The sequence below is a fragment of the Cucurbita moschata genome, unplaced genomic scaffold, assembly GCF_002738365.1.
Source record: "Cucurbita moschata cultivar Rifu unplaced genomic scaffold, Cmos_1.0 Cmo_Scf00020, whole genome shotgun sequence".
Lineage (NCBI taxonomy): Eukaryota > Viridiplantae > Streptophyta > Magnoliopsida > Cucurbitales > Cucurbitaceae > Cucurbita > Cucurbita moschata.
Window position 1 is genome coordinate 71097 of NW_019268536.1, and position 25384 is coordinate 96480.

At 37.4% G+C, this 25384-nt stretch overlaps 5 protein-coding genes across 7 annotated transcripts; 3 read left to right on the plus strand and 2 right to left on the minus strand.

Annotated features, from left to right (window-relative positions):
- Positions 1-528: 528 nt before the first annotated feature.
- On the plus strand, positions 529-2743 carry LOC111457971 (40S ribosomal protein S3a-like). The gene is made up of 7 exons (XM_023100440.1): positions 529-649; positions 740-787; positions 878-983; positions 1437-1574; positions 1673-1858; positions 2062-2262; positions 2385-2743. The coding sequence occupies exons 1-7, from the start codon at positions 639-641 to the stop codon at positions 2478-2480; spliced, it is 786 nt and encodes a 261-aa protein (XP_022956208.1). The 5' UTR covers positions 529-638; the 3' UTR covers positions 2481-2743.
- Positions 2744-3197: 454 nt separating this feature from the next.
- LOC111457990 (protein NETWORKED 1A-like) lies at positions 3198-9638 on the minus strand. 3 transcript variants are annotated; one of them, XM_023100467.1, is made up of 6 exons: positions 9535-9638; positions 9232-9402; positions 9022-9097; positions 8591-8857; positions 4511-7461; positions 3198-4425 (listed from the first exon to the last, which is right to left on the minus strand). In XM_023100467.1, the coding sequence occupies exons 4-6, from the start codon at positions 8691-8693 to the stop codon at positions 3409-3411; spliced, it is 4071 nt and encodes a 1356-aa protein (XP_022956235.1). In that variant the 5' UTR covers positions 8694-8857; positions 9022-9097; positions 9232-9402; positions 9535-9638; the 3' UTR covers positions 3198-3408. The 3 variants fall into 3 exon arrangements, with proteins under 3 accessions (XP_022956235.1, XP_022956236.1, XP_022956234.1); XM_023100468.1 differs by lacking the exon at positions 9535-9638 and having other exon boundaries at positions 3198-4062; positions 4093-4425; positions 9232-9433; XM_023100466.1 differs by lacking the exon at positions 9535-9638 and having other exon boundaries at positions 9232-9433.
- A 1756-nt stretch (positions 9639-11394) lies between these two features.
- On the minus strand, positions 11395-15024 carry LOC111457461 (protein tesmin/TSO1-like CXC 2). Its single transcript, XM_023099666.1, has 10 exons — positions 14971-15024; positions 14395-14555; positions 13646-14306; positions 13057-13529; positions 12906-12983; positions 12653-12833; positions 12482-12577; positions 12309-12375; positions 11969-12128; positions 11395-11888 (listed from the first exon to the last, which is right to left on the minus strand). Exons 1-10 carry the CDS (start codon positions 15022-15024, stop codon positions 11573-11575), a joined length of 2247 nt encoding a protein of 748 aa, XP_022955434.1. The 3' UTR covers positions 11395-11572.
- Positions 15025-17457: 2433 nt separating this feature from the next.
- On the plus strand, positions 17458-21521 carry LOC111457468 (serine/threonine-protein kinase STY46-like). The gene is made up of 7 exons (XM_023099674.1): positions 17458-17678; positions 17854-17951; positions 18098-18312; positions 18392-18569; positions 19011-19145; positions 19608-19849; positions 21437-21521. Exons 1-6 carry the CDS (start codon positions 17606-17608, stop codon positions 19821-19823), a joined length of 915 nt encoding a protein of 304 aa, XP_022955442.1. The 5' UTR covers positions 17458-17605; the 3' UTR covers positions 19824-19849; positions 21437-21521.
- On the plus strand, positions 19719-23794 carry LOC111457467 (serine/threonine-protein kinase STY17-like). Its single transcript, XM_023099673.1, has 7 exons — positions 19719-19849; positions 20909-21121; positions 21437-21534; positions 21639-21847; positions 21920-22094; positions 23143-23277; positions 23432-23794. Exons 2-7 carry the CDS (start codon positions 20911-20913, stop codon positions 23645-23647), a joined length of 1044 nt encoding a protein of 347 aa, XP_022955441.1. The 5' UTR covers positions 19719-19849; positions 20909-20910; the 3' UTR covers positions 23648-23794.
- Positions 23795-25384: the final 1590 nt, after the last annotated feature.

Sequence of the window (25384 nt, forward strand, 5' to 3'; positions counted from 1 at the left end):
AAAAAAAAAAAAAAAAAAAAAAAAAAATCTCTACATTATAATAAAACCACGATTAAATACTTGATCTTACCTTCTTTCACCCGTCAATGACCTGTGCAAATATTATAATATATTTAAAATTATTATAATTTAACTTTGAAATAATAAAAATTCTTCATTTAAATCCGATTAGTTTTAACAAATTTAATAAATATGGTAAAATTTTAAAATTTTGAACTTTTGGTCTAAACAATTTAAAAAAATATTATATATATATTTACATGGAAAAGTAATTTTAGCTATTTAAAAAAATTATTATCTTAGAAAATTAAAAAAAATAATGTATTATCTTGGAAAAAAAAATTGCTCTTATTTCTTTTGAAAATGATATTCTCACCATTATTTTTTTACTGTAATTACAAACACAGTAAAATTTTGATATTGTTGTAGACTCTTCGTTAAAGTCGAGGCCGCAAAAGTATAATCGACGATTTAAAAATAATAATAGTAATAAATCAAAAAATAAAAAATAAAAAAAGAAAAAGGAAAAGGAAGCATGACCTATATAAACAGAGATTTAGGGTTTATGGCGGCTCTCGAACTTTCTCTGCCGAGCAGCAAAACATCTGCAGAGTCGGGGCAACTCACCTCCTTCAACCATGGCCGTCGGGTACTATCTCTCATTCTCTCATTCCGATTGTTTTCGATTTTATGCTGCATTTTGGTTTTTATCTCTGACACTCGATTTCTGTTGGATCAGCAAGAACAAGCGGATTTCGAAGGGAAAGAAGGGAGGCAAGAAGAAAGCGTGAGTATATCTATTTGCTTCTTTAGTCTCTCAGATCTTTGTATTAGTTTTGGCGTGCCTGTATTTATCTGTTATTTGCTTGTCCTTCAGCACCGATCCATTTGCCAAGAAGGATTGGTATGATATCAAGGCTCCTTCAGTTTTCACTGTTAAGAATGTTGGAAAGACTCTTGTTACGCGCACGCAGGGTACCAAGGTAAATCGACACTGTTCTGATTGCTTTTACTTTTGTGTTTATACTTTATATGAGAGCTGAGAGTGTAGAGTGAGGGAAATTATATTATGTTTGTATAATCTTAGAGGCATTTTTGAATTTGATTAATGTACCGAGTTTAATCTGATGGGTTTCTAGCATTAGAGAGGTTGCGATTATTCTGCTGTTTATGGTTTTGTATTGATGCATTTTTTTTGACTTGAATATTTGGTATCTGAGAACTAAAGATTGGATTTTATATTTTCTAGATGACTTGCAATACTAATTGCAAGTTTGTTTGCATTGGATACGATGTTAACTTCTTTAGAGTTTTCTCAAGTCATATTATATCATTTTAGCTTTAAGACCCCTGTTTTGCTGCCGTGATTTGTATGTTCTTGTAGGTCTTATTTCATACAATGTGAATGTAAAAGTTTTCTTTGTTGCTCTCAATAGATTGCATCTGAAGGACTCAAACATAGAGTCTTCGAGGTCTCGTTGGCTGATCTTCAGGATGATGAGGAGCATGCTTACAGGAAGATTCGATTGAGAGCAGAAGATGTTCAAGGGAGGAATGTCCTGACAAATTTCTGGGTTAGATGGATTTTGCATTTAATTATGTAGATTTATTCACATCATATTTTGTAGCCTTCCTTTTGATCATCTTTATTCTTCATTGTAAAAATGTTCAGGGAATGAACTTCACTACTGACAAATTGAGGTCTTTAGTACGCAAGTGGCATACTTTGATTGAAGCTCACGTGGATGTCAAAACCACAGACAGCTACACCCTTAGAATGTTTTGCATTGGATTCACTAAGAGAAGGCCAAACCAGGTGAAAAGAACCTGTTATGCGCAATCCAGCCAGATCAGGCAGGTTAGTTCATAGGACTTCTGTGAAGTATTTTGTAGTAAAAATTGAGTAATATTTTTGATACTAAGTATTACTAAGTTTACTTCGGCCTGTTATTTTGCTTATGGTATTTCATTTTTTAAAGTAGTTCCATATTCATTGGCACGCACTTGTGGATTTTGCAAAAAGTTATTTTAAATAATGCTGATATCTCTAATCCATGTCAGATCCGCCGGAAGATGAGAGAGATCATGGTAAACCAGGCGTCCTCTTGTGATTTGAAGGAATTGGTTCGCAAGTTCATTCCAGAGTCAATTGGCAAGGAGATCGAAAAGGCAACATCAAGTATCTACCCTCTTCAAAATGTGTTTATCCGGAAAGTTAAAATTTTGAAAGCTCCCAAATTCGATCTTGGGAAGTTAATGGAGGTATATATCTGGTTTATTTCTGGAAGTATTTCAGAGTTTTATGTTTCCTCCGTGATATTTGTATTAGAAGGGAAAAATTCTATTGTCATTTCATTAATCGCTTTTGCTGATTATGCTTGCAGGTTCACGGCGACTACTCAGAAGACGTTGGCGTGAAGGTTGAGAGACCGGCCGACGAAGCGGCGGCAGAGGAGGCTACTGAAGTTGTTGGAGCTTGAGTTCAGTAATGTTAAATTTCATTCCGAGTTGGTTTAATCTGTTTTGTTTATTTTTTTGCCCCCGTTTGCTACAAACTTGTTTTAGCCCGCTTATTGGTCTAGTGAGAAGAGTAGGTTTTGAGGATCGCAATTTTGTGCTATTAGTCAAAGAATATGCCTTCATTGAATTAATTTCACGAATTGCACTTTTTTCCCGACTTTCTCGACACGGAACTTTGTTCGTTATGGTTCGTATTAGTTTGATCAAGAGGTTTTTTTTTTTTTTTTTTTTTTTAAAGTTCATTATATGGTAAAGTACAGCGCCTCTACTTGGCTTCTATATAGTGAATTGTGAGCTTGTTGCCATATCCATAAAATAAAGTAAAAATTAGATGGTTCATTTTTATGTCATGAAAATTTTATTTTGGGTTTAATACGCTTCTAAATTTCAAAATATTAAAGGTATTTCTAAATTTTCAATTTTGTGTGAATTTTATTAAAATAGGATAAAATACCAATTATTTTTTTAGGATTTATTTAACAAAATTTGAAGGCCACCCTCTGTGGTTCCATCCTTTCCAATTCCCTCTCCAAGTTGTGTTATCTTTCCCCCTTGCTCTGATGCTCCTTCCACCAACTCCGGCGGCGGCGCCTCCACCACGCAGTAAGAAGAATGGCGGCGGCGGGTGCGGCGATGGGGTTAGAAGAAATGAAGATCGCAATTCTGGTAACAGAGCATTGAAAAATGTGAACATTTTATTTCTGGACTTTAATCATCATAATCAATCAAGGTAGCGCAAGACAAGAATCTGTCCTGTTATAGTTCATCATCATTAGATAGATCCAGAGATGATGATCTACCATTATTGCAACTTACAATGGGATGGATATCTAGATGCTGTCTCTATAATCTTCTACTACTGTACAGCCGGAGTATCTATCGGGAGATTCAGTCTCCATGCGTGGAAGGTCTCATACATCCACAAGAACATGGTTTCTTCCATCTTTCCCTCCGTTTTCCGCTTCTGCAGATGAAATCTCTCAGAATAACCCGAGGTTTACTACTCCCCGGTAATGTGTTCTTCCCTTTTGGTTTCTTCTCGGCTTCGAGTTTCAGCACAACGCGCTGAATGCTCTGTACCTCGAACTGTAGTTGTTGTATCTTTACAGATCCTCTTCGTGCCTGCTCTCTTAGTTTGCTTAAGGGGATGTTTCCAGTCGCCTCGATTTCTATTGATGGCATTTGCTCGAAAAACGAGGGACTGCGTTCCAAATTCTGCTTCAGTTGATCATTGATATTCATTTGCTGAAATATATCTTCCTCGACTTCTTTTATGTGTTTCTCAACCGTGTCGTATTCATTGTTTGGAGTCATTTCGAAGATGTTCACTTCAATTCTCTTTTTCAAATCTCTAACACTTGTTAGAAGACCTGTCAACTGATCGACATATGAATCAATTCTCTCTAAGATCTTTCCTTTTCGGCCTCTTCGGATTCGTTCTCTAATGCTGCTGCTGCTGGGGGATTGCTCCAACTGTGGGTACTCAACTTGTGGGTCTGAGGGGCTTTGTGGCGAGCTATCAATCAAATTCTGGTCACAATTCTGCGCAGCAATTTCCCACAACTTAAGCATTTGCTCATTGGTCTCACTACTTTCCCTTCTGCTTCTTCTCTGGAAAGAACTATCTGATTCACGATCCAGTGGAATATCTTTCATTACCATTTCATTCTCAGGTTTGTTCTTTCTTGCCTTAGGATTATCAGTAATTCCATCCTCCGTTGTCGCTTCTCGATGCGATGTTCCTTCGACATGTACTTCAGCAGCTTCTTTGTTAAGTTTTTTCTTTTCCTCGATCACAGCCTTCTCCACTACTTTTATCATGGCCCCAATCTCCTGCAAATCCAATATCTCATCTTTGTAGACATTACAGCTCCTCTGATGAACATGAGCTGTGGTTTCCTCGCCCTGGCAACACACGAACGTAAATCAGCATAGATTTCAGTCACATTTTCCATATTGTAGCATATAATTAATAAGAAAAAAGTTTTACCTGAGGAAGAACAATATGCTTGAGTGATTCTACATCCTCCCTCAGAGCAGCTATGGCTGGCTTATATGCACACAACTGTGCCTCCATTTCTCCGACTTCAATTTCCAGGAAACTTACTCTTTCTCTGAGTTTTTCGATCTCCATATCTTTTTCAGCCTCCTCATCCCGAGCATTTTCACAAGCATGGACAAGTTCGTGTACCTTATTCTCGTATAAAACCTCCCGTATCGATGAGATTTGATTATCGAAGTAAAATGCCGTGGCTTCAGCTTCCCAGAGCTCAAACTCATCTCTTCTCTCCTGTAGCTCTAGACTCAGACACTCCTCTCTAATCTTGCATTTCTCCATCTCCTCATTCAATAAATCAACTTCAGATTTCAAATTTTCATTTACTTCACTGAGGCGTTGAATCTGATTCTCCTGGCTTAAGCACTTTTCTTTAAGTTCAAGATTCTCATTCTCTAGATTCTGTTTGATCATCATTGTTTCTTCACCTTCCATCTTGAGCTCCTCAACAGTATCACACAGTTTCATGTTGAAGTTTTGTGAATTTTTAAGCTCCTCCTCTGTTTCAGACAGCTTTCGGGCCTCCGACCTCAGTAAATCATTTCCAAGTAAAATTTGATGGTTGAGTTCATCATTCGAAGCTTTTGTTTCATGTAGCTCCTTTGCCAATTTCTCTACCGATCCGTTTAAACGCAAATTTTCAACGTCCTTCGACTGAGATTTCTCTGCCAACTTCACAACTTCTTCCCTTGTCTCAGAATTAACCACTTGGAGATGACAGATATCTTGAACAAGCCTTTCGATTTCCAAGAATTTCTCTGTTTTGAAGCTTTCGAAAATCGACGATAGGATGTTGAAAGCAATTGTTTCCTGAATGATTAAATTCTGCTTGTCTTGTTCATGCATTGCTAGTTGATCCTGCATAAAGTTTTCTTTCAGTTCTTCACTCTCGAAACTCAGTTGCTTGAGAAGAGTCAATAAAACCGAGTTCTGAACGAGCAGTTGCCGCTTCTCGTCCTTGTTTTTGAACACGGACGTTTTCAAATCCTCAATTCTGGCCAAAATATCCACTATCAGAATCCTCTCTTCAACTTGGTCAATTTGAAGAGCCATTAAAACCTTACGGATTCCTCCTCTTAATTTATTGATTTCATTGTACATAAATTCTACTTCAACTTGTTGCTCCATATTTTCGCCTTCCAATTCAGCAATAACTTTATCTGATAACTTGGATGCCTCTTCATATTGTTCACATTCAATAAGGAAAGACAAATTTTCCTTTTCAAGTTTATCCATATAACTGAGTTTTTCGTGAAGTGCTTCTATCTCGTTCCTGTTCTTTTCACAGGCCTCCCTCAGCTTGGCATTCTCCTCTTCAAATTCCTCTTCCAATTGTCTCATTATGCGCTGGTATCTTACACTCGATTCGTTAATTTCGTCTCTCAAATGATCGATCTCTTTCTCGAGCAACTTTCTCTGCTCTTCTTTTTTAGAAACAACCTCTTCAAGCTTCTCTTTCATCTCCATCAAGCCAGATAATTGATCCTCCAAATTCTTCATTATAGTATTGGAAGAAAAAGTCAGTTCATTCATTAGAGTCTGCAGTTTCTTCAGCTCATCTCGCGTTTCTGCAAGCTCTCGATCCTTAATAACAATCTTGTGTACAAGGTTGTCTGCTTCAAACTGCAGTGAATGGTTTGACTGCTCCAAATGAGCACACCTTTCTTCTGTTGTCTCCAGTTTTGCATTAGCTATCACAAGTTCATCTTGAGCATGAGATATTTCAGTTTCCATCTTGGCAATTTTCTCCAAGCACTGCTCATACTGGCGAGATGCTATTTCCTTCTCTTCATTCAGAGCGTCGAGAGCTCTCTTCAGTACTTTCACTTCAGTCTCTGAACGATTCATTCGTTCATCGAGCGTTCTTGCATAATCTTCAGAAACAGAGATTTTATTCTCTAAAGCAGATATCTTCTTTAGGCATTGCTCATACTGAACAAGACTGACCTCCTTTTCAGCTGCTAATCTGGAAAGTTGTTGCTCAAGGTTGTGGGCTTCAATTTCGGCCTTAGCGGTTCTCTCTTTATGTCCTTCAGCATCTTGTTGGGAGTCAGAAAATAGCTTTTCTAGGCTAGATATGTTTTGCAAACATTGATTATATTGTAGAAGGCCTGCATTCTTCTCTGCTTTCAAATCTTGAAGGGCTTCCTTCAATATTTTTATTTCGATTTCAGCTTTGCTCGCTCGTTCGTCGAGTCCACTGGCATCTTTTTGAGTAGAACTAAGTTCTTTCTCTAGGCTGGATAGCTTTTCCAAAGAATTCTGGTATTTAACAAAGAAAGCTTCCTTTTCAGATTCCATCTCATTCAGTCTCTTTCTTAAACTTTGAAGTTCAGAATCCAATTTTTCGTCTCTTTCAGACAACCACAGAATTGGAGGTTTGAGAACACAAATGTTCCTAATTAACTGAAAGGGCACTCTATGCAAGTTATGGCCATCGAATTCACCTTCACGACGAACTACTTGCAGTTCAGTGCTTCCCTCTGATGCAAACATCTCATTGAGCTGTTTCAAACCCGCTTTACTTGCAGAACCGCTTTGATTCGTTGATGATGAACTCCCCAACTCCTTGTGCAAGTCACCTTTGTCATGCAGTGCATGATTTGGGAGGTGGATTTCTGGTGTGTGGGATTCAGCATCAGAACAAGACTCATCATCAGGAGGCATTTGGTTGTCTAATGCTTGAGGCATGGTTTCATGTGCATCTTGAAGCTCTGCAGTTGCAGGGTCATATCGTTCAGCTAAAGCACGGTACGCTCGGTAGAACTCCTCAACTACTTTTATAAGCTCTGGACGTTTGTTGTAGTACATTTCAGCTCTTCTTGCAAAGGAGTCTGCATCTTCTTCAATGGGTCTGATCATTGCTTTTACATTGGCATCCATGTCTGAAGAAAAAGTGACCATGTCTTTGTTAGTATATCTAGTTGTTATCCGCCGTTGCAAAAGAGAACACGACAATGATATAGTTTCAATAAATTCAAATTTAAGCTAGCATCCATATGTTTATACATGAGGGCATCCGGAGAACAAGGAATCTTGAGAACGCAAAGGCCAATTCAGACACGTTTACTGTAGCAGTCCAAGCCCACCTCTAACATATATTGTCCACTTTGATATGTTAAATATCGCCGTCAGCCTCACGGTTTTAAAACACGCCTATTTGGGAGAGGTTTCCACACCCTTTTACGGAATGCTTTGTTCCCCTCTCCAACCGAGGTGGGATCTCACAATCCACCCCCTTGAGGGTCAAGCGTCCTCACTAGCACAGCGCCCCGTGTCTGGCTCTGATACCATTTATAACAACCCAAACCCACTGCTAGCAGCTATTGTCCACTTTGACCCGTTACGTATCGCCGTCAGCCTCACGGTTTTAAAACGAGTCTATTAGGGAGAGATTTCCACACCCTTATTAGGAATGTTTTGTTCCCCTCTCCAACTGATGTGGGATCTCACAATCCACCCCCTTGAGGGTCCAGCGTCCTCACTAGCACACCGCCCCATGTCTGGCTCTGATACCATTTATAACAACCCAAACCCACCGCTAGCAGATATTGTCTGCTTTGACCCGTTACGTATCGCCGTCAGCCTCACGGTTTTAAAACACGTCTACAAGGGAAAGGTTTCCACACCTTTCTAAGGAATGCTTCGTTCCCCTCTCCAACCGACGTGGGATCTCACATTTACGCTACACAACATTAACTTTCATAAATGACGAAGTCGAGATATTCAAAAGGACACCCCCATCTTGTGCCCATCCCAAAAGCCATCTCCAAGAGACAAAGTATGATTAGCTCAAGAAAAGTGAGTTTCAGCTACAAACTTTCCACCTCCCTCATTACACATAAATTATCATTCTTCTCTCTTCTTTCAACTCTAACCTCCAATACCAATTCATCCCAAACTCAGATGTTTGGGATATGAACATGAAGCTCCGCAAATGAAAGGCTAAACTTCTATTGAAGAGGAAGCAAGGTAGTACCATAAAAGATTGAACATGATAATAAGAAGCATAACCTGTAAGATTCTCCTGTAGCCATTTTGAGTTCTTGGGGCTAATATGGCTATCCCACCACCAAGAATATAAGCGCCGAGATTCAGAATGCAACAAGGTCGCCATGACTCCGGCAAACAACAACCGAACAAAGGGTTTAGACCTTGGAATAGCCTGGTCCTTGTACCAGTTATAGTCCAGGTAACGTTTCCAAGCCAGCTTGGTAGTTTGAACTTCACCAGCTACTTAATTCTTCACGAGCCTGTCCAGCTCCTTGTCACTCACTACACCTTCATAGGAACAGCAAATGGATTATAAATCAAATGAAAATTTGTTCATATTGGCCCTTTAAACAAAAGGAATCCAGATCTTCAACCACATAGAACTTCCTCAAAGGATTGTATAGGATGTGCAGTATAATCAAAAGGAAGAAGCCATTTGTTCAAAAGCTTACCTGTGCTGAGCACCAGGGGATCAAAAATCACCAGAACGGCTGAAACAGCTGCTTGTTTCCAATCATCCAACCAAATCTACAGTTCAAAAAGAACACAAAATCAATGTTCAAGCAAATGGGTCACCCCAAAAAGCGGCGAAAAAGCACCTTCTTCTCATAAAACATTTCGATCAAATGAAACCCACAAGAAAAAGAAAAAAACCCACTAACCAATCAGCTTCTTCACCCATGTTTTTCTGTGGCTGTCTCTTGACTCAGGCTGATACTCATTCCTCGTCTCCCGGCTATTCCCCATCGCTGAAGAGTGAAGATCATATTCACATTATATTTTTGGGTTCTGTACAGCGCCGTTCAAGAATGCCTCTACCACGAGCACCGTAACTGACAGCACGGAGATCAAGCAAAAGAAGTGAATTAGGCAAAAGGGTTAAGCAAGCAATTAAGCCATTAACACAAAAATTAAACGAACGTATGTAATTAGTATAAATACACAAACCCGAACACCATAATTACCTCAAAAACAAATCTTGAAATTATAATTATTGTTGGAGTTAATTAAACCCTTGAACAGAAAAACTGTCGTATTCTTTCGAGTTTATTATTTTAATTTTCTTCCCTTCTGCACGTTTGCTTCTGGTTACGCTGTTCTTCAAGCTGTTCTTCATGGAGTTTCTAGATTTTTTTTTCTCCTTTTTTAAATTATTCTTCCTCATCAAGTTTGTGAAAAATAATTATAAAATATATGATCAAATCAAACAGAATTTCTTTAATTTTGGTTATTTCGAATATATAATCTTTTCTTCATAGGATCATACTCATCAAATAAATTTAAACGACCGTAATTAATAAAATTAAACAGAATTTGATTGAATTTTTAGAAAATTTTTAAACGTTATCACAAATTTTAAATAGCTACCCACTTTTCCTCTTTTGTTTACCTTAATTTAAAAACACTACATATATATAGATTCAGTTAATCAAAATATTATTTACTTTCAATTGTTAAATAAATAAATAAAAAAAGTTAAAAATAATAATAAGGTTGGGTGTTCATATTACTATACCATATCATATAAACCATTTGAATCACATTTTGATAATTAAATAAAATTTAGGAATAATAAAAGTCAATGATACAAAAGTCAACAAAAACCCGAACAATTAAGGTTGGAAATATATTGTGGAGATCCTCACTTTAGAGAAGAAATATTTTTTTTAATTTTATTTCGAAAATAAATGCAAAAGGTTTACCTCGGTATTTCTATTATTTTTATTTTTAAAATATATCACTTACAAATATGAAAGCGAGTATTCAAATTGCTAGTAATTAATATATTTATTATAGTTTTAGTGCGCGTATTACTTACCTTAGTTTTTAATTTTTAAGTCGATCGACTTTTTATTATAAATAATTTTATTCATGCACATGCTAGTAATATAATTATAAAATAATTATTAAAGTATTTAAACCCATTTTATATTGTCACCATGTGTGAAAATGTGACAAAAAAATTAATAGCCACTATTTTTTTGATAAAGTTTCCTCCATTATTAATCACAGTTCTTTTGAATAATCATATAGCAAAAGCCAATAATGCCTTTTAGCATTGATTCCATGACTCAATTCTCCATTTACCAACTACCAACAATTTAATTAAAAAAAAGTGTTTAAATTGTTGCTAAATGTTTAATAAGTTATTAAAGTAAAATTTTATTGATTTTAAATTTATATCTAAATAAATCAAATTTTGAATAATTGGGAACGGGAGATATCAAACTCAAAATTAAAAATTTAAAAATTTATTAGATATTTTTAAAGTTGAAATAACTTCTACCCGATACAAATGGAAAGTCTATGAGGAGTCATTAGACAATTATGGAAAGTCCAAGAGGAGCCATTAGTCGATGCTTTGAACGGTCAATGAAATGATGTTCGCATGGGTCAGTTATTTTGACTCGTTAGGTTATTGGTCCAGTTTTTGCATGGTCAATGAGTTGTTCATGCTTCTTGTCTTATTATAATTAAATAATTGCTCTCTCCAATTTTAGTAAAATGGTCTTATCTCTTCAACTTCATTATAATGGTAAAGTTTAAGAAGTAGGTTTAGCCAATTGAGTTATGTTCAAATTCTACGACGACTCAAAAAAATGGGTTGGGCCGAGGATGAAAGTTGGACCCAGAGAAAGCCATAGATTAAGCTTACTTGGTCCAATTCAAGCTCACTGGATGATCACTTCAGCTGAAAATGGAGTCTAGTGGTCTAATGGGCTCGATGTGTCTACGAGTGGGTTTGTTCCTTCATTAAGATCTCCCAGCAAGAATCGAAAACACATGGTTTTCACTAGACTTCGATGAGAAGAAAGATCGAAATGAACCAAATTAATTACACATCTATATAAATCAACGGTTCAACCATCATTTCTACAGGCGTTGCCATTGGGCTTAGGGACACTATTTATCATACAAAGCTCAAACAGAGTACCACTCAGCATCATATGTTTCAACTAATTGCCAAAATGAAGCAGACTCTGCTTGAAAAGATTACCCTTTTCAGTGTTGAGGGGTGAGAGAAGGGAAAGATGGAATAGACTGCAATATCAGTTTCCGACCTGTTCGTGGCAATGGCGATAGGCCGAAGTCACTCTGAGGAGGAGATATCCTCATACTGTTGGGGGAATCAGTCTTCACGCCTGCACCAGGAGAGCCATCGCCACGAAGAATGTTCGGTATTGCATCGTCCGAAACGGGCGCAGTGTTTGGCTTTTCATGTTTGTAGCCAGCATAAAATCCTGATGAGGATCCGACGTTTAGAAAAGAAGAACGCAGTGGGTTGCTCCTAGCAGAGAATGGCAGGGGAACCAATTGCCTGCAGATGTACAGATTGTCAATGTTTCAACAACGATGAATGTTAACATTATTGTTTAGCTGTAAAGTTAAGAGAGGTACCTGGGAAGTTGTAATGGAGTTGAGGGAATAGCAGAACCTGGGTTCTGCTCTTCATTGTTCTGGATTTCAGGGCCTTGCAAGGCTTTGTCCATTACACTCATTTGGTTTGCTTCTGTTTCTTCTTCTTCTAGTTCAGTTTCTAGTCCCAAAAGAGAAGACCCTGAAACAAAAACAATATATACTCAGGGAATGTTTCATATCGCCATCAGCCTCACGGTTTTAAAACGCATCTATAGGAGAGGTTTCCACACTATTAAGGAATGCTTCGTTCCCCTCTCCAACCAATGTGAGATCTCGCACTGAACAACGTCATTTAACATAATCAAGTAGAAAAGCTCACCATCCTTTCTTCCAAATGCATTTTTACACCCCTCACATCTGCAACTGATGGAGCATCCAACACCACCCTTTGAGAAAAACAAGTGGTTTAAGTAAGATCCCAAGAAGGGGAGAAGAAGAAGTAAAGAACTTAACAAACACATGGTTGTCTAAGGTTGTCTAAGGGGGTAAAACCTGATAGCATTCACAATATCTCTTAAGGCAATTAGACTTCTTGCAGTTGCATCCTCTTTTATGGCGTGCAGATGCTGGGGTTTTGTTAGATTCATCCTGAAACAAACAAATTGCTCAAATTATGATCTTGCACTCCCACACTTGGAAAAATATAGACAGAGATTTTCATACCCCGGGTTCTGGAAGAGAATCCGAGTTCCTGATCACTTTGGGAGCAAATGCGAGCGGATTGCGAGATTCAATCTGCTTACGAGTTGCAAGAACAGTATCTTCATGAATAGGTTTGTTAAAGCAATCTTGACATGAACATGGCTCAATGCAGTAAACTCCTGCTGCAAAGCATTCACAGTAACTGCACATAGATGACAACAAGTCAGATACAAACGGAAGACAATTCAGTCAGACTATTGGAGTTGGAACTCACAGTTTTAAACACTTAGACTTTTTACAATTACAGCGTTTGCATGATAACTCAGTTTCTCCAGCGTGTTCCAACCTACGCCTGCAAAACCATTAGCCTTTTATTAGCTAACAAGGAGATGCAATAGCCATTTCATTGAGAGTATTTAGCTTGCCTCTTCCTTTTGGGACTATTTTGATTGAAATCATCAGCAAGCACATATGCAGAAGCCATAGCAGCATCTTCCTCACTTTGAACCCCACTCCCTGAAGGATCCATGTCTTGTTCGGTAACAATCGAAGTCGAGAGCGGATCCAGACCAGTTGAAGACGAATGACACGAACCACCTGAATTAGGCAAGTTCAGTTGCCTCTCAGATGAGAACCTTTCATGATTGAGATTTTTGGCATCCTTTGAAGTTGTTGCCAAAGCATTCAAGTGTAAGCCTATTCCAGTTAAAACGTATCGAGTAACAACACCACCAGATTTATAAGGAACAAGTTGTTTATCCATGGATGTCGTCTTCTCTTCTGGATGCGTCGACACAGAACAACCATTTGAACCATCTTCCATGTTTTTTCTTCGACTGACTACAGCCTCGAAGTCCAGACAGCGCCTCCGCATACCCCGATGCAAATTAGATACCGGCTGTAAGCAAACAAACAATCAAACATTAATACCTTTGAAGGTTATTAAGCAGTGTAGTTACAATGGAAAGTTTAGTTTAGAAGAAATAAATGAGAGGTTATGAAGAACATTAATACCATACAATCATCTGCTATATATCTAGCCACCTCTTCATCTGTTATTTCCCTACTCATAGAGTCACTTGAAATTGGAAAGGAAATGCCATCATCTATTGCCTGGTCCATATCTTTTAGTTCACAACCCTCTCCAGCTCGAGACGACGAAAACTCTATTTCATGCTGTCCACCACTAGATTCTATTGGATCAGCAATTCTCATTCTTGACAGATTGGCATCGTCATTTTCCATCATCTGAGCCAAGGTGCTTGATGGTTTCTGAACAAGTCTGATAGCCTCTGAGCCATTGGGGGAGCTGAATATCAAAATATCAGCGCCTTCAGTAATTAAACTTTCCCAGTCATAACTTGTCCCCTCTTTTTCTTCAGTTTGGCTGACCACCAGCCTATTCCCTTCAGCTTCAGATGATCCACTTCCGGAGTTATTTTCAACACAAGGGTCACTTACAGCTCGGTCGTCACTATCAGGTAGCGGTCGGTCACAATCTGGACGAGAAGAATGGCTCTTCAACGCTTGTGGCTCAGAAGACAGCTTGGTAGATGATTCAGATTTGTCATCTGGTGCACTAGAGTTAACCTGCAATTCATCCACATTCCCTGTAACACCTTTATTCCCATTTTCAGAAGAAAAGTCTGGTTTTGATAGATCTGAATAACAGCGCCTGTTGACAAATAAAGTTCCAATTATAAACAGTGATTCCTCGCAAGTAATCTTTTGAAAAAACATCTTGAAAGAGGTCTGTACAGTACCTTCTTAAGAATCTAGATTCCTTGTAAGAACTGGTATGCGGCGAAGTAAAAACCGATGGAAGGGATGAAAAACTAAGAGAGTTGAAGGTCTGTGCAGTATGTATGGACTTGACAGGTTGAATCGGAGAAAGATTATTGATGTAGTTGAAAACTGGGGAATCCTGCACCATCAATAAGAATAGCCATTGTATCTAAGCATATGCTGCTACGAGCCAAAACCAAGATAGATATCTGTTCTAAACTTCGGTGTAGCACAACAGATTTAAACGCACCAAATTTCAAAGTAACAGTAACAAAAGACCCAAGTGCAGAAACAGAACCATGGCCATTATGAACAGCAAATATTGCTCAAATTGGAGATCTGGAGCTTGAATTTAAAACCAACCAAAACCCAGAAAGAAAACATATCAAGGAATTCACAAGACAAATCCAGAGCAGAAATGGGATCGACCAATAGTCAACGAAGATGAAATCAAAGAACATGCACAAGAACGAGAACCCAATCCCAACCCAGATGACAAAAAGTCCCAAAGCAGCCACAAAAACAATCAAACAGCAAAAGGGTCATCCCATCACCTCAAATTTAGGGGCCGCCGTCGTGCCGATCTGATTCCTCTCCGGAGTGTCCATGTCGGCAAGCTAAACGTGTTCTTCAAGCATATACCTCAAAGGGCCACTCAAAAGCAAAAAAACCACACAATCACAACTAATTAGCTACTTCCACCACTCGCTCCTCCCACTTAACCTAGCTTAGGAAAATGGGGTGTCGCAGATGAGATTCAAAAGAGCGGGAAGGCGGGAGAGTAAGAGTGTGTCGTGGGGATAACCCAGACCCTACCGCTGAGTCCCACCACAATCTCTCACACTCACCTCTTCACAGCTGTTCGATGCGGTAATCAAAGTAAAATTGTCCTCCTTTTACACACTAAATTTTCAAATTTTTTTCTCTTTTTCTTTCGCGAGTAATCCACAGTTATCTACTAAACTAGTAACTGTAGTTGAATGCTTTCCTGGTTCTCGATTTTCCTGCTTCTCTCTACTGATTTGGTCGCCAAACTAGTAACTGTAGTTGAATGCTTTTCTGGGTCTCGATTTTCCTGCTTCTCTCTACTGATTTGGTCGCCTTCTTTAAATAGGATACAAGCTACCAACTAATCAATAAAAATATAAATTAACTAAATTTTTAGAATAAAATAAAATATACGGTTAAGCAAATCCTAACAATAAAATTAAAGTTAATTCAATCCTAACTAAATAATAAGTATAAAGTAACTAAATTTTCAAAATAAAATAAAATATGCAAATTCTAACTAAATAATAAGATAAAATTAACGTTAATTCAATCGTAACTAAATAATAAGATAAAATATCGTAACTAAATAATAAGATAAAATATATGGTTAATTATACCGTATCTTAACATAAAATATTAACCGATTACTAATATCTAAAATATATTTTATAATTAATTATTATAATATATTCTTTAAATTTATATATATTTTTTTTTATATAGTTTCGAAAGACATTATGATTATTGTTAAAAGCATAAAAAATTTTCGCATCATCTCCGGTGATGGCTAAAAAGGGTTTCTTTAAAATTTAAATCTTTTTTGAGACAAAAATATTGAATAATATGATTATAGTTTAAATGCTAAAATTGATTATTAAGAGATATATATGCATACACATTTTACTCTCAAAAACACAAATGTAAGAAGTTTAATATATATTTAGAATATAATTTTACAGTGAATTTTATACCGACAAAGATAATTATTAGAAAAGTTATATATTATTAATGTAGTATAACGTAGTCTAGCTTTACTATGGTTCGATCAACCATCAAACCAGTTATTTCAATGAAGAGTTCATATGGATAAATGGTTTTTTCATATGTTGAGTATATTTATTTAACCTTGAATTATGGGTTACTATATGTATTATATGTAACTCTTGATTATATATTAATATTTTGTATGATTGAAGATATTTATCATTTCATTACGGTTTACTATCATATTTGACCATTGATCAAAATAATCATGTATCAATTTATTGCTCTTCTGTTTTTTTTCTAATTTATTTGGTTATGTAAATGGTTATAGACAGAAAATGTTGAAGGTGGTGGTTTTAGCAAATATACTTATGGTATTAGAACCGTTTTAGCAACTCTGATCACTTTTTTTACATGACTTGACTTTCGAATCCTCCTCTCATTTTCTTCCTTTCAACGCTATCACCATCAACCTTTCTTCCTCCAATTATCTTACTCGAAAAAACCAACTTCTCCCCTTTCTTGATAGTCAAGACAGGCTGGGCTGGGTTGAAGAAGTCTAGTTTCGCCACCTCCCTTTTAATCATAAATCTCTTCAACACTCAAGCACCAAACACTTTGACGTGAAAAAGTAGTCGATCATAGACTTATCTATCTACTACTCTTCTCTCTCACCGAGGAAGTCATTGTTGTCGTCGTTCGTCTCTCCGCTACAAGTGACGTTTGGCTCGCGTTTGAGACTACGTTCAACCATCATTCGAAAGCCCGTAAACTGAGATTCAAAATTAAATATCATCAACGACATTAACAATTAAATCGAGGAATGACGAAGGATATAAGAGAAACAAAGCTTTAATTTACGTGATATATAAGAATAAACATTTCTATGATTTAATAATTTATAAAAGTGGAGTGGTCCTATTAACTATCCATATTAATTTGGTAATATAACGTATCATTTGAAGAGTCGCATTATTGAAAAATATGATCTAAAATCATATATTAAAACATAATTTTATTTGAACCATTCAAAAGATGTCGATGTTTAATCTTACCTTGAAATCTTAAGATGTTGATATTTCTATATTTTCAATTCTTTGTGTTCAAGATATCGTGTATATCTCAGTCCGAAAGTAAACTACAGGGAGGGAGGGCACTACAATCGAGACGCAGAGCCCGGAGACCACGGGAAGCTGGAAACGGGTGCTACCACAAAAAAGGTCGAAAGAGGGGAAATATGGATACATACCACGTTCGCGCTGGTCATGTTGTTGGTCGAAGGAGTGGGAAGATGTGGAACACATTGGTTTAAGTTGTGGCCCGACGAAGGGGAGCAAAGAATGCCCTTGGACGGAGGAGTGGAAGATTGATTTTTCTAAACTCGACATCCAGAAAATTGTTGCTCACGGGACTTAACTGTATTCGGAGGAACATATGACAACCAAGCTGTCGCAGGTAAACATCCTTTTCGCTTTTGATTTTGCTTCTGCTGCTTACATTCCGATAGGTGAGGGAATCTATTGGAAACTGGCTGACATTCATAATTTAAAGCTTTTTACATGGTTTATGAATGGGGAATGTTTTAATTCCTAAGACTGTATATTTTTATTTGCGAACACATTGGTTTGAGAATTTTTGTTGATGTCAAATTGTAGCTGAACCCTACTTTTTCCATATTACAGTGAAGATATTGGAGTGGGGGGATGACCCTGTTTTGAGGGAATCATTTCGGCAAAAAGTTGATGCTTGGCACAAGCTTCACCATCCTAATGTTACGAAAGTACCAACTTCTTCTTGTTCTAAGTTCTTATAGTGAATGGTTGATGTTCACGGGATCATATATTTTTCTGTATACGAATTTTGTTTTCTTCAACGCTGGTTTTGAGGTGGGTGGCTAATGATTATCCTTTTTATCTTTCATAACAGTTTGTTGGGGCTTCAACAAAAGCTATAAGTCTTCAGATTCCTTCAAAATCAAAAGTCTCTTCAATGAATCATCAAAACTCCATTTCACCTACGGATTGTTGTGTTGTTGTTGAGTATCTTCCTGGTGGGACATTAAAAGAGTTGTTGATGAAGCACAACAAAAAGAAACTTCCCTTCAAGGATGCCATTCACTTAGCTTTGGATCTCTCTAGAGGGTAACTCTCTCTCTCTCTCTCTTTCTGTTTACCAATGTTGGATATCATCTTTTCTAAAGTAAAACAATTATTACTACAGGCTTAGCTATCTACACTCCAACAACATTGTGCATCAAGATGTCAAACCTGAAAATATGTTGATAGATGCTCACAGAAGTCTTAAAATTGCTGATATTGGGGTTGCACGTGTTAAAGCTCGGAATCCAAATGATATGACTGGGGAATTAACTAGTACTGTCGAATACATTGCCCCAGAGGTAACTTTGTCATTTTGTCCTTAATACATGTTATTATTAGGCACTGGCAATGTTGATTTATCATGTGTAATAGCGATTAGAACCGCATGTAGATATTCTCAAATTATAGATGTATTTGGAAGAAAGGATACTGATTTGAAATGTTACATTCTTCTGTTTTTTCCTTTACCAACATATGTTCTTTCGCATCAAACTTTTCTCTCCTTCAAGTCCTGAAATCAATTTGGTAGCTATATCTGGATTTGTTTTCTTCTCTGCCAACCTGAAATGATGGAAGTATTGGAGAAAAACACGATGATTATGCACTCATTTTGAACAAGTGGTTGCTCGAACATGTTCAAAGCTTTTGTTCAATGTGAATAATAATGGATAATGATCATGTCTCATGTCTAGTTTCTGTAGAGTAGGCGTTAATATGCTAATATTCTACCTCACTTGTAGGTTATTGAAGGGAAGCCATACAATAAAAGATGTGATGTCTATAGCTTTGGCATCTGCTTGTGGAAAATTTACAGTTGCGATATACCATACCCCGATCTTAGCTCTGCTGACATATCATCTGGAGTTGTTCATCAGGTACGGTACTTGGGAGGACGTAAGACATAAAACACGTCTCTTCAAGTGTAACGGCCCAAACCCATCACTAGCAGATATTGTCCTCTTTGCGCTTTTCCTTTCAGGTTTTCCCTCAAGGTTTTTAAAACGCGTCTGCTAGGAAGAGGTTTCCACATCCTTATAAAGGGATCTCACAATCCACCCCTTCAGGGCCCAACGTTCTAACTGACACTCGTTTCCGTCTCTAATCAATGTTGTTACTCTCTCCAATTGACGTGGGATCTCACATCAAGTCTCTTATTAATGACTTTTATTCTTGTGTTTGTTGCAACCGGTAGGGGTAGAACTTCAAAATAATATCTATAGTGAAGAGCTTAATCTTATATAATGCCCCTTTCCATTTATTCAGTAGTGTTATAAATTCTATGTTTATGTGTAAAGTTCATGAAGAAGATCTGAAGCATTAGCATTTTGTTTTGCCAGAATCTGCGACCCGATATCCCGGAATGCTGTCCAAATTCTCTGGCAAAAGTGATGAGGAAGTGCTGGGATAGAAATCCATCCAAACGCCCTGAAATGCATAAGGTTGTCGAAATGTTGGAAGCCATTGAAAAGAGTAAAGGAGAGGGGATGGTTTCTCCTAACAAAGTCTCTTGCAGCTTCTGTTTCAGCCCTTTCGGCACGCCCAGTGGTCCTTAATTCACTTGGACTCTCATCACTTAATGGTATTGTTCTCTCCCTAATAGTTGATTTTTGCCTTCTAAGAATTCCTTGTTGTTGTTTAAAATAAAACTGCTGCTATATATCATGCATAGGGTCGGAGTAGAATGGTATGATATTATCCACTTATGGCTTTGCTTTTGATTTCTCCAAAAGGCCACGTATCAATGGAGATGTACTCCTTACTCATAAAGGCATGATCATCCTCTTAATTAGCCAATGTGGTACTCTCTCCTAATAATCCTCCCCTCGAACAAAGTACAAAATAGAGCGTTCCTTGAGACCAATAGAGCCCTTGAACAACCTCCCCTTAGTCGAGACTTGACTCTTTCTTTAGCGCCCTCGAACAAAGTACACCCTTTGTTCGACACTTGAGGATTCTATTGACATAACTAAGTTAAGGGCATGACTATAATATCATGTTAGGAATCACGATCCTCCACAATGGTATGATATTGTCCACTTTGAGCATAAGTTCTCATGGCTTTGTTTTTGGTTTCCCCAAAAGGCCTCATACCAATAGAGATGTATTCCTTACTTATAAACCCATGATTATCCTCTTAATTAGTCAACATGGGATTCCCTCCCAACAATCCTCAACATGTAATTGTAAGTTCAAGCGAAAAATATCTAAAAATTCATTTGAGCTTTAAAATTGTCATGGACTTCAAAATTCATAAATAATCCAAACATGGTGAAAACATAGTTAAAAATAAGGTTTAACAATCCCTCGAACGGAGTTCAAAAGCTGAAACATTACTTCACTGTCCTACGAATAGAAATAATAATAAAGAGCAAGACATTGGGCCAAACAAATTAATATTGTAATATCCACTAAAAAGGGGAACCTATATACTATGCCATCACATCACATCAGTCTTTCTCTCACTCGTCATCGCCATCAAATTGGGACAAAATATTAATATTAATAAAAGTTGACTTTGTATTAAGTCAGTCAACTAGTGATTGAGCTAGATTTAATTTAATTTGTCGGACAATGGATTCCATATTTTTCAAATCACAAACTTAGTGTTGAGGGATAATTTCTAAATTTTGCATATCAGCAATGGATTCGAAAGGAAATGATGTGGAGCTGTATGGCCTTCTTATTATGGGAAGCGATCAATATCCGCAATACATACTACAGGGGGGCTCGGAACGCCCCTGGTCCGAGGAATGGGAGATTGATTTTTCTAAACTTGATATCCAAAAAGTTGTTGCTCACGGGACTTATAGAACTGTATTCAAGGGAACATATGACAACCAAGCTGTAGCAGGTAATTAAACTCATCTTTTCCCTTTTGATTTTGTTGAGGATTATTGGGAGTGAGTCCCACATTGGCTAATTCAGGGCATGAGTTTATAAGTAAAGCAATACATCTCCATTGGTATGAGGCCTTTTGGGGAAGCCCAAAGCAAAGTCACGAGAGGTTATGCTCAAAGTGGACAATATCATACCATTGTGGAGATCCATGATTCCTAATAGCTTTTGCTTCTTCTGCTTACGTTTATGTCCAAGTATGGAGTCAGCTTCGAGCTGGGTGTTTGCGAACATAATTGGCTTAAGAACTCTATTTTTTTCCATATTTCAGTGAAGATATTGGACTGGGGGGATGGCCCTGTTTTGAGGGAATTTTTTCGGCAAAGAGTTGATGTTTGGCACAAGCTTCACCATCCTAATGTTACAAAAGTACAAACTTCTTCTAATATGAATGGTTGATGTTCGTGGGTTCATATATTTTTCTGTATATGAATTTTGTTTTCTTCAACTCCGGTTTTTATCTTTGGTAACAGTTTGTTGGGGCTTCAACAAAAGCTAGAAATCTTCAGATTCCTTCAAAACTCTCTTCAATGGATCATCAAAGCTCCATTTCACCTACGACTTGTTGTGTTGTTGTTGAGTATCTTCCTGGTGGGACATTAATAGAGTTTTTGATTAGGAACAGGAAAAGGAAACTCCCCTTTAAGGATGCCATTCAATTAGCTTTGGATCTCTCTAGAGGGTAACTCTCTCTCTTTCTCTCTCTTTTCTAAAGTAGAAGATTTGCTAATTAGAGTTATAACTAACTACACAGGCTTAGCTATCTACACTCCAACAAGATTATGCATCATGATGTCAGAACTGTAAATATGTTGATAGATGCCCACAGAACCCTTAAAATTGCTGATATTGGAGCTGCTCGTGTTAAAGCTTGGAATCCAAGAGATATGAATGGAAAAACTGGTACCGTTGAATACATGGCCCCAGAGGTAACTTTGTCATTCTGTTCTTAATACATCTCATTATTAGGCACTAGCAATGTTGTTTTATCATGTGTAATAGCAATTAGAACTGCGTGTACACATTCTCCAATTATAGATGTATTTGGAAAAAAGGATACTGATTTGAAATATTACATCCTTCTGTTGTTGTTTCCCCTTTACGAACATATGTTCTTTTAGAGTGACACATTTCTCTACTTGGAGTCTGGAAATTGATGTGAATCCCACGTCGTTGGAGAGGAGAACGAATGTAAGGATGTGGAAACCTCTCCCTAATAGATGTGTTTTAAAATCATGAAGCTGACGGCGATACATAACGGGCCAAAGCGGACAATATTTGCTAGCGGTGGACTTGAGTTGTTACAAATGGTATCAGACCCAGAAACCGGGCGGTGTGCTAGTGAGGATGCTAGCCCCCAAGGGGGGTGGATTGTGAGATCCAACATCGGTTAGAGTGGGGAATGAAGCATTCCTTATAAGGGTGTGGAAACCTCTCCCTAATAAATGTGTTTTAGAACCGTGAGGCTGACGGTGATACATAACGGGCCAAAGCGGACAATATTTACTAGTGGTGGACTTGGGTTGTTATAAATGGTATCGGACCCAAATATCGGGCGGTGTGCTAGGGAGGATGCTGGCCCCCAAAGTGGGTGGATTGTGAGATCCAACATCGATTAGAGTGGCGAAAGAAACATTCCTTATAAGGGTGGGAAACCTCTCCTTAGTAGACGTGTTTTAAAACCGTGAGGCTGACAGCGATACATAACGGGCTAAAGCGGACAATATTTGTTAGCGGTGGGCGTAGGCTGTTACAATCGATTTGCATTCTTCTCAGTGGTTTGGTTTGTTCTTAATACCTCAAATGATGGAAATATAGAACAAAAACACGATGATAATGCATTCAATCTGAATGAGTGGTTGCTCAAACATGTTCAAAGCTTTTGTTCAATATGAATAATTATGGATAAGGATCATATCTCATGTCTAGTTTGTGTATAGTAGGCCTTAATATGTTAATATTCTAACACACTCATAGATTCTTAAAGGGAAACCGTACAATATAACATGTGATGTCTATAGCTTCGGCATTTGCTTGTGGGAAATTTACTGCTGCGCCATGCCATACCCCAATCTTAGTTTCGCTGACATATCATCTGGAGTTGTTCATCAGGTAAGGTACTTTGGACGTAAGACGTAAAACACGTCTCATCAGGTCTCTTGTTCATTGCCTAACCAATTCCCTTTTCCATTTATTTAGTAGAATTATGTGTTCTATGTTTATGTTCATGAAGAAGATCTGAAGCATAAGCATCATGTTTTGGCAGAATCTGCGACCCATTATTCCGGAGTGCTGCCCAAATTCTCTGGCAAACGTGATGAGGAAATGCTGGGATGGCAACCCATCCGAACGCCCTGCAATGCATGAGGTTGGCGAAATGTTGGAAGCTATTGATACGAGTCAGGGAGGGGGAATGGTTTCTCCTGACCAAGTTCCTCGCAGCTTCTGTTTTAGGCCTTCTGGCTCGTCTCCTGGTCCGTAGTTTCACTATGTGTACTCTCATCACTTAATGATGTAGAAATAAAGGAGAGCCAAAACTATGCTGGTTTGTGTTTCTTTTGTGCTTTGTGGTGTGAAATTTGCTCTCACGTTGTGATTGCAGTTATCAATCTGTCTTTGTTTCAGACTATGTCAATCAAGTGTTCTCTTCTTATTTGTTTTGATTTTTGCCTTCTAAGTGTTTGTTCCTTGTTTAAATTTCATCCCGTTGAATGGTGAGGATTATTAAGAGGAATAGTCCGACTAGTTAAGAGAAAGATTATGAGTTTATAAGCAAACGATATTGTTTCATTGGTAACGAGGCATTTTAGGGAAACCAAAAGAAAAGTGATGAAAGGTTATATTTAAAGTGGACAATATCATATCATTGTGGAAAGTCGTGATTCCTAATATGATATTAGAGTCATGCCAATAGAATTCTCTAGTGTCGAACAAAGAAATTGTGAGTTTCGAAGTATAGTAAAAAATGACTCGAGCGTTGAACAAATGGTGTATTTTGTTTGAGAGCTCAAGAGAAGGTGGAACAAATGGTGTAGTTTGTTTGAGTGCTCAAGAGAAGGCTATGGTGTATTTTGTTCGAGGAGAGAATTGTTGAGAATTATTGAGAGGAGTAGTTCACGTTGGTTAATTGAGAGAAAGATCATGAGTTTATAAGTAAACGAACACTATCTCTGATATGAGGCCTTTTGAAAAACTAAAAGTAATGATACTAGAATTTATCCTCAAAATGGACAATATCATGCTCAATTGGCTAACACGGTTGCAATTACTCATCCAACCATCTCCATGACGCCGACTCAACGCATACTCCTTCCCACCATTTTCAAATTAGGTCGTTCAAAAACTGCAAAACTATGGATGAACTTGGACAATGACAGTGTCACGCGCTGAAGCAGCAGGGTCTCATTCGTAAACAATCGACTCTATCTAAAAGCTCATTTCCACATCTTTCGAAATGGGCACTTTGGATTATCTTCGGAAGGCGTTCGAACTCTTCCTTGAAGACATGAAAGCAAATGTCACTCTTTTCATGTTCAATTTATTAGTCAGAAACGGTCATGTTTGTTAAAGGCGTGTTATCTATAACCCCTGGTAAAATGTGTTGATCATACTTGTCTAGTACTAATTGTCCATGGTTGCAGGCCCATTTCAAGCCTTTTCATGTTATGTCAATAGAGGGTGTATGACCATTCACAAAAATCATGTCTGCGCCTGCATTGAGGCTAAAATGTCCTAGATATATGAATATGACTAGTTATCATTTTTTTCCTACCCTAAGTTATATGCTATTTAAGTTGGGGTGTTCCTTCGTTTTAGTCCTATAAAGTTCTTTAATTTTCCAAATGTGTTTCATCGCTCACGTTTCCTAAAACATTTCTTGCAAACATGACTCATAGCTCAAACATACGTCGACGTGTCTATAAAGTCCGAATTTCTCATGACTGACTTATTTGCTGGACTAGAACAAATATAGCACAATGGTTATCTAGCTAACCGCAATAGAACCACCAAATTTATTTTATAGTTATATTCTAGGTATAAATCCAAAGTAAATTACTATGAGATTATACAATATGGTTGAATTTATTAAAATCTTTTACATTTTTAAATAGAATTTATATTGAAAAATAGAAATTATTTATTAAAAAATTCATGGAATATTTCTTTTCCGACAAAAAAAAAAAAAAAAAAAAAAAAAAAAAAAAAAAAAAAAAAAAAA

Coding starts and splice junctions, on each gene's coding strand:
- LOC111457971 (XM_023100440.1), top strand. Junction 788..877: donor AAGGGAGGCAAGAAGAAAGC/GTGAGTATATCT, acceptor CTTGTCCTTCAG/CACCGATCCATTTGCCAAGA. Junction 1,859..2,061: donor AATCCAGCCAGATCAGGCAG/GTTAGTTCATAG, acceptor AATCCATGTCAG/ATCCGCCGGAAGATGAGAGA.
- LOC111457990 (XM_023100467.1), bottom strand. CDS start 8,693: ATGGCGACCTTGTTGCATTCTGAATCTCGGCGCTTATATTCTTGGTGG. Junction 7,462..8,590: donor GCTACAGGAGAATCTTACAG/GTTATGCTTCTT, acceptor CTTTTTCTTCAG/ACATGGATGCCAATGTAAAA. Junction 4,426..4,510: donor AGCATATTGTTCTTCCTCAG/GTAAAACTTTTT, acceptor GTGTGTTGCCAG/GGCGAGGAAACCACAGCTCA.
- LOC111457461 (XM_023099666.1), bottom strand. CDS start 15,024: ATGGACACTCCGGAGAGGAATCAGATCGGCACGACGGCGGCCCCTAAA. Junction 14,307..14,394: donor GAATCTAGATTCTTAAGAAG/GTACTGTACAGA, acceptor ATTTGTCAACAG/GCGCTGTTATTCAGATCTAT. Junction 13,530..13,645: donor ATATAGCAGATGATTGTATG/GTATTAATGTTC, acceptor GTTTGCTTACAG/CCGGTATCTAATTTGCATCG.
- LOC111457468 (XM_023099674.1), top strand. CDS start 17,606: ATGACAACCAAGCTGTCGCAGGTAAACATCCTTTTCGCTTTTGATTTT. Junction 17,952..18,097: donor ACCATCCTAATGTTACGAAA/GTACCAACTTCT, acceptor CTTTCATAACAG/TTTGTTGGGGCTTCAACAAA. Junction 18,570..19,010: donor TCGAATACATTGCCCCAGAG/GTAACTTTGTCA, acceptor CCTCACTTGTAG/GTTATTGAAGGGAAGCCATA.
- LOC111457467 (XM_023099673.1), top strand. CDS start 20,911: ATGGATTCGAAAGGAAATGATGTGGAGCTGTATGGCCTTCTTATTATG. Junction 21,122..21,436: donor TGACAACCAAGCTGTAGCAG/GTAATTAAACTC, acceptor TCCATATTTCAG/TGAAGATATTGGACTGGGGG. Junction 21,535..21,638: donor ACCATCCTAATGTTACAAAA/GTACAAACTTCT, acceptor CTTTGGTAACAG/TTTGTTGGGGCTTCAACAAA.